The 6,805-nt window shown below is 38.6% G+C and overlaps 1 protein-coding gene across 1 annotated transcript; it reads right to left on the bottom strand.

The window, feature by feature from the left end:
- Nucleotides 1-528: 528 nt before the first annotated feature.
- Nucleotides 529-5,955, bottom strand: LOC117288739 (sushi, von Willebrand factor type A, EGF and pentraxin domain-containing protein 1-like). Its single transcript, XM_033769565.1, has 3 exons — nucleotides 5,695-5,955; nucleotides 3,183-3,346; nucleotides 529-704 (listed from the first exon to the last, which is right to left on the bottom strand). The coding sequence occupies exons 1-3, from the start codon at nucleotides 5,882-5,884 to the stop codon at nucleotides 588-590; spliced, it is 471 nt and encodes a 156-aa protein (XP_033625456.1). The 5' UTR covers nucleotides 5,885-5,955; the 3' UTR covers nucleotides 529-587.
- Between the last annotated feature and the right edge of the window lie 850 nt (nucleotides 5,956-6,805).

Genomic DNA, 6,805 nt, shown 5'->3' with positions numbered 1-6,805 from the left:
ATTACTTTGAGTAATTACCAACAGTTTTTATTTCTTGTCATCGTTGTAAGTACCGCCGTGAACAATTTTCACTGAAGATATAGATTCTTACCGTATGGTTGTACCTGCAAGAGTTACACGAACTAGTTACGTATTAAATTGATAATTGGATTGTGGGGTTTTACCAGGAAAATAAATTGAGTTTAAATAATGTATTTATATTTGGATTGCATCTTCAGATCGTTCTTGCCCCAGTTTATATTAATCAAAAACTGATTCAGCAAAGTCACCATTCGCCACTCCCAATTATTCTTGAATTTGGCCTGTAATACTATCCTCCATTGAAGAGACTGTGCAGTATTTCACCAAAACAAGAGGTTCCGTGTATAAAATAAACAAAAATAAAAACTCTTCAAACCATATTCGATAAGAATCCTGTCGTGTTTTAATATGTCAGCAGTACAATATATAGAATAATATACCAAAACACAAACGTTTTAGATTTCGGTTCGAAATAATAGTTTCTATAGACAACTGTGAAGGGATGAATTCAGCCAAGTGCAGCGATGCTTTACTAAACTACCGATTAGTTGACTCAAGGGACGTCATTAGTATACGGTAGGGAGGTCATCAACTGACGTCACTACCTTAATACGAGACTGGTCATCGACAATCTCCTGCAGGTTATCAGCATCATAATGCTCGCTGAATGTCAAAGCGTACATCTGCAACAAAAACAACACACCTGGTCATTCCGTTTTAACAATATCGTGTCCAGTGCCTTTAAACAGTCATGACTTAATTATTAATTAAGTCATGACTGTTTAAAGGCACTGGACACGATATTGTCAAAGACCAGTATTCTCACACAAGGTGTTTCCCCCTTGTGGCGGTTTCAGTCTTCCGCCGTGTTCAGTTTCCCGGGACTCAGTACGGCAGTAACAATTGACTACTTTCACTTGCTCGGCAGACGTCGCATGACGTAATGTTACCGTATTTGGTCATTTGGAAAACTGAACACGGCGGAAAGTTGAAACCGCCACACGCTATATACTGTGCATACATCAACGGGCCTGTGAACATGTGGGCTCATTGGTTATTGAAGTTGCAAGAAAATGATGAAAGAAAAAACACCCTTTAATTGTTGTTCAAAATTAGTGTACAGTCAAAGGCTTCTGGTCAGAAGTCTTTTATTATTTTATTTAGAAATGACGTCTTTCTCAAAAACTAGGTTACTTCAGATTGAGTCGTTTTGTCAAAATGTGTTTTACTATCAACAGCTCTCCGTTGCTCGTAACAAAGTAAATTTGTATGCTAATAATTTTGAGTAACTACCAAACGTGTACAGTGCCTTTAAACCATGCATTTGGTTTTCACGATTTCATTGTTTACCCAACCGCTTTGTTAAAGGCATAATAAGTATAGACAAACAGAGTAAGACATACAGCCGTTCACGTTTAAAGAGTGTTCGTTGTATTCGAAACTTACTTATAACTCTAAGTTTTTCACTATAACCTAGGTCTATGTTCAAGTTTGATCCGCATTATTGACAATGTCATAACCTGCCTGCCAGGAAATGCAATGGAACGCAAGATGTCACTCTCGATGTGGACAAGGTGACGATGTCCGTAATAATGGTAATACATCTTAAGATTGAATCAAATGAATATATTTCCAAACAATGAAGTTTTATCCAAATCAACGGTATATAGAAAGCAAGCTGACAAGAGTCATAGTCTCTCTCATACAATCATTGGTTTTAACGTCTTCGCTTATAAATTTGATAAAGTCAATAACTTGGTATTCACAACTATGCCACATTATATAGACATTGTGAAATCCGGTTAGCCTGGCCAGATTCGAATTGCAGTCCTGCAGTCTAACCACATGACCACGGTAAAAAAAACACACGACCACGTGGTCGTGGCTTTACCAAGACCCCCTACGCATTATTCCCCTGTTGAAATACCATGCATTTCTATTACCGAGAATAAGTCATAGTCACTCTATGTATTACTGCAAAGTCCTCAGACAAGCTTCGAAGCCGACTGAAGTTTCTGAACTTACATTTGAGTATTTGCAAGGCACAGATAGATATCCAGATTAAATTGTTCTGAAGGAGCAGGGAGAGTTCAAGCAAGTACTTTTGAGACGATCTGATTTCATCCACCCGGCACCGAGAAATACTCAAAGTGGGTCACAGACTACAACGGGCATTAAAGCTGTACGTTGTTTTCAGTTATTTCGGATCCAGAGATCAATCACCTTTAAGACCAGTAATCGGAGCGTTACTACCAATGTTCTTTAGTTTCTACAACTCGGTTTTGCGTTAGTCTAATTTGGCCTTGTTGATGCCACGATCTAAAGCCAACCTAGTTTTAGTTTGTCTTCGTTGCAATGTACTTGTGTTTGCTCTAGAGTGCCCTGACGACTTCACCTCATGCGCCATGTTATTAATTTGCTACCGTGGCCCAAGAATGTCATACACGACTCTTTAATTGTTGACGTCTATAAAGGTGCCCCAGCTCATCTGTATTCTGCAAACTTGCAACTCTGCTCAACCTTGCGCCACTCTATGTTGCAATATGTTATGTTGAATGGACATACATGCTCCTCCGAACCCTGCATTCCTACCCGGCCTCACTTAATAACCCTCGTTGTATAGCATGTTTGTCTTCTTTGATCCTTTTTCCCATTTACATTCCGTTTGTTTAATATCTTTGACTTTCACTTTTGGATCTATTCTCTCCAAGTATCACGCAGAGCAGTATGTTATAATATTAACGACATTGTGTTTCTCTATGTAAAGCCTACTGTCATCGTATTGTGTCTGTGTCATATATTCCATCAATAATTATTTTAATTGTGTTTCCTTATCTTCATCTTTTCCCCTCTTCAATCTTTTCAGTCATGCGTTGCTTCGCACCGCTTTCTCTTCTAATAAATGGCCTTGTTTTGTTATTGACCCCTTCGGATGTATATCCCCACTTGATGCCAAAAAGTGCTTTGGGCGCGCAACTACTCTCTACTGAGTCATTCTCTATGTCATGTTGAGCTTCCTCTTCTGCTTTTGATCTGATGTCCAAATCAAACATTTCCTATCTAGGTTAAGCACAAACAAGGGCCGGTCGAGTCTGAGAGCATCAAGTATGCAATAAAACATCCCATGCCGACCCTTGGGAATTCTCTAAAGTGATATTTACCTCAACTCCCTCTTGGCGCAACGCTTTGGCGATGTTTACGGGTGATTTGCCGGTATACAGCCCATCAGTAAGTAAGAACATCACCTTACGAGCCCTCTGGCGTGAATGTACTAGGACGAGACGCCTGGCAATTTGAAATGCCTTCTTCATATCTGTCTCACCACCTTGTACGAATAAATTAAAGTACGAATTTTGACGTCACAGATAATTCGCAACAGTTGATAATGTGCTCAAAGCGTTGGTTTTAAAATGAATATGGCTGAAAAGATCTAGAGTTAATCACGCAATATCCCTTGTAGTTGTGTGGTTTTCATTTTACTTCTGTAACTAACGGTGAACTAACACTGTCTGCCGTTCTGTTGAACCAACTTCACAAAGAGACGGATGTAAAAGGGTTTAGCCAAAAGCACCCGATTTAAAGCCAATGTGTGCACCCCCCCCCCCCCCCACCCGAGCCCAACAATTCCTGGTCATTGTCGATATTGGATAAACTAATTGCCCTGTTTTTAGCTGCTTTCAACGTGTTATTTTGTTTAAGTCACCTGGAAGTGTTTTGTTTTTGTCAAAATAAAGCCTTTGTCACTAATATGTGTTTTGATGAGTGGACTATGAATAAACAATTAACTAAGGTGTAACAAAATTAGTTTCCATGTTATTTACAAATTTGAAAATAAGCCCGACCCGAGAGGGCGCTGTTCGTGACGTCAATCGAGGCGCGACGAATCGCATGCAGTGCCAACACAAGATAGTGACGCTTGGTGCAAGCTAAAAACATGCCCTCAAAGTTGAAACAATACCTGATTTTTTTCACGCTAGGCAAATACTCCTTTTGGTTCGTTACGTCTTATTCAGGTACATTCTTCGACTTCCCCACTAGCTGGACAAATTGTTGGGATGGCGTCATGTTTTAGAAAAGAACTTTTCTCTTCATGTCAAAATGTGAAGTGTATTCCGGATTCTCGAAGCACGACGGCTTGAAGTGTTTGCTGCACAGCGCTGGAAAAGACTTACAAGCTGACCCCATCTTTAGTTGCTTTGCTGTATCCAGCAGCAATACAGCTGGTCGACATTGCCGGAAAATGCAAGAAAAAAACCTTTTTTCGAAACGTACAAACTCACGACTAGGACTTGAATGTACTTGCATGTACCATGTGTTCGATGTTCGATCGAGGCAAAGTCTGCCTCGATTGACGTCACAAAAAGGGGTAGGCGGAGTCACTCCCCACACAACTTTATTTATTTGTTGAACATATAAATCGTTAAAAACAATTACTCAACAATTGCTCAGAAACATATAATCTATGATGTTTGAAGAAAAAATTATATTTCCAGGTGACTTTAAGGGTTCGAATCCATTGTTCATTACTGCCAAGAGTTGTACCGATCTGAGCCTTGGCGTAATGAGGTTGAAAGACATTGTATTCTTCGGCAAATGTCAAAAATAATGAGGAGACCTGTCAACTTTGATTGTTAAAAAGTCTCACTGCTTTATGCGTGGACTCGATTTCCCCAAAGGTTCAAGGCTTAATTAAAATGCATTGAATTCATTTCCCTCAGTATTCGACAATACGAAAGCCCTTAAAGGTCACCGAAGTATTGTCCAGTCTGATTAACAGATTGTGAATTAATTAATATTGGATGAAGGATTTGTAAAAACATTGGCAGCAAAGGGCAACCCTACTATAAATACTAATTAGTCGAATTGATCAATACATTTGAATTGTTTTACAACGCCCTTTAGTTGCACTGAGAACAATACATAAGAATTACACTATATCATTAAACAAAATTGTAATGGTTGAATTTCTAGCGAGTTTTCTCGAAGGATACAAAAAAAGGTTGAAACTCTTATACGATTCTTTGATACCAATTACCCGGGATAAAGTCCAGTTATTTTCTGTCTCAGTAGTTACCCAATTGCTAACGTAAATGTTACATCACATTGAGCTTAAATTGTTGTATAATTGCACTTTCCTAATGCTGAGTTTATTTTGTTACTTATTGAGAACTTGGCCCACTTATGACGTCACTTGACGTCATCGTCACGGTAATAATGATTACACCTTTGGTAGGAGTCGATGACTGTGAAGGTCGCACTGCATTACGTGTTTATCTGCTGAACCGAAATGGTGAGAATGCACAGTCACTACAATATGACGTCGGACGGGGTCAATGGCAAAGGACAATTTATTGTTTCTGAAAACCGGCGTCACTCGTACTTCAACTTTATTTTTTTAGAACGAACTATGAGGACCATACTAAAGTTGTTTTTGTTAATTTTTTTGCTGGGGTGTTTGCTTGTATGTTTGTTAGGTTTGAGTTCGATATTTATAAAGCGTATCCTGGTAATTTGCACCCGTATTATCATTGTCAAATGAAAACAAAACAAAAGTACCTACCCATAATAATATAGCTTCGATGTTGTCTACAAAGATCTTCTTTTCAAAATGACCCACTGATGTTTGATAACGACCTTTACTTTCTTAGAATCTTTTAAACTAAATGAGTATACCTTGGTAGTTGACTTGGTCGAGACTACGTAGAACTCTTGGTACAGAATCGGCATCATAAAGGTTGAGTTTGACGCTAGCTCCGCTGCCGAACGTAACGAAGGCTACACGGATACCTCCACCGGCTTCGTAGTCCAATGAAGTCAGATATTCTCGTATAATTGCTCGCCTCTTGTCATCGTTTTCTCTCATGCTTCCTGCCCGATAAATTAATATCAAAGAATATTGTTTTATTATTCATTTTTTTAAGAATATAAACGATGGGATCCAACGGTTTCAAAGTATCATTGATATCTAAAGGACAGCTTAATATGCAAGTATGATGAAGAAAGTTGCCGTAAAAAATTATGCCGTATCTCGTTACCAGAGCAATCGACGAGAAATGTAACCTCGATCCCAGGTCCTTCGTGCGATACTTTGGGCAGGTCATCTGGCTCAGCTGGGGTCTCACCATGCACTGATTAGGGGAAATAATAAGAGCAAGAAAGGATTACTCCTGGAATGTTTATAAATTATGTGTAGGTTGTTTAAGATTCGCGTGTGATTTACATACATGTTCTGCTTCATAGTTATATTTACATTGTTTAACCATGGTTAAACCTTTGTGTAGTTATCTACCGTAGTGGTATGTTTTTATTTATTCGTCTATTTAGTGCTGTATTCCTGTTTTGTTCTGTAACATTGTAACGGGCGCATCCGCCACAAGCCTCGGCTTTTAGGACGATGCCTCCATGTGATGTGAATGTGGAAATAAATGTTTTATTGATTGATATTGATTGTGTGTTTTGGGGCCCCTTATGTTCTCATTAAATTGCTTTGACATGTGAAGTAAGCAAAACCGCGTACATAACTAGCCAAAGTATTAGAAAACTCGCGAGAATTGCACAGTCAATTATTGGGGACTAATTAATAACATAACAATCTTAGAACAAAACTTATTGAAACATTTTTTAGGTAAAATATATATTTTATACCCTCAAGAACGTAAAATGATCAGATCATAACCAAATACAATATTGACATTTAACATCTCCAATCAAGTTTCCCTGGTTCTATACAAACGGAACCATTTTATTCGAATGAACTTATGTTTTAAACCTGTTTTCCGTTCAC

This window comes from Asterias rubens, chromosome 4 (genome assembly GCF_902459465.1).
Source record: "Asterias rubens chromosome 4, eAstRub1.3, whole genome shotgun sequence".
Taxonomy (NCBI): Eukaryota; Metazoa; Echinodermata; class Asteroidea; order Forcipulatida; family Asteriidae; genus Asterias; species Asterias rubens.
Note: the sequence above shows the minus strand (reverse complement) of the source record. Positions and strands in the feature narration are given on the sequence as shown.

Excerpts from the sequence above, each read along its gene's own strand:
- LOC117288739 (XM_033769565.1), bottom strand. The coding sequence starts at position 5,884 with ATGAGAGAAAACGATGACAAGAGGCGAGCAATTATACGAGAATATCTG. Across the intron at positions 3,347-5,694 it reads CGACCAAGTCAACTACCAAG|GTGGTGAGACAGATATGAAG; the intron begins GTATACTCATTT and ends TATTCGTACAAG. Across the intron at positions 705-3,182 it reads TGCGCCAAGAGGGAGTTGAG|ATGTACGCTTTGACATTCAG; the intron begins GTAAATATCACT and ends TTTTTGTTGCAG.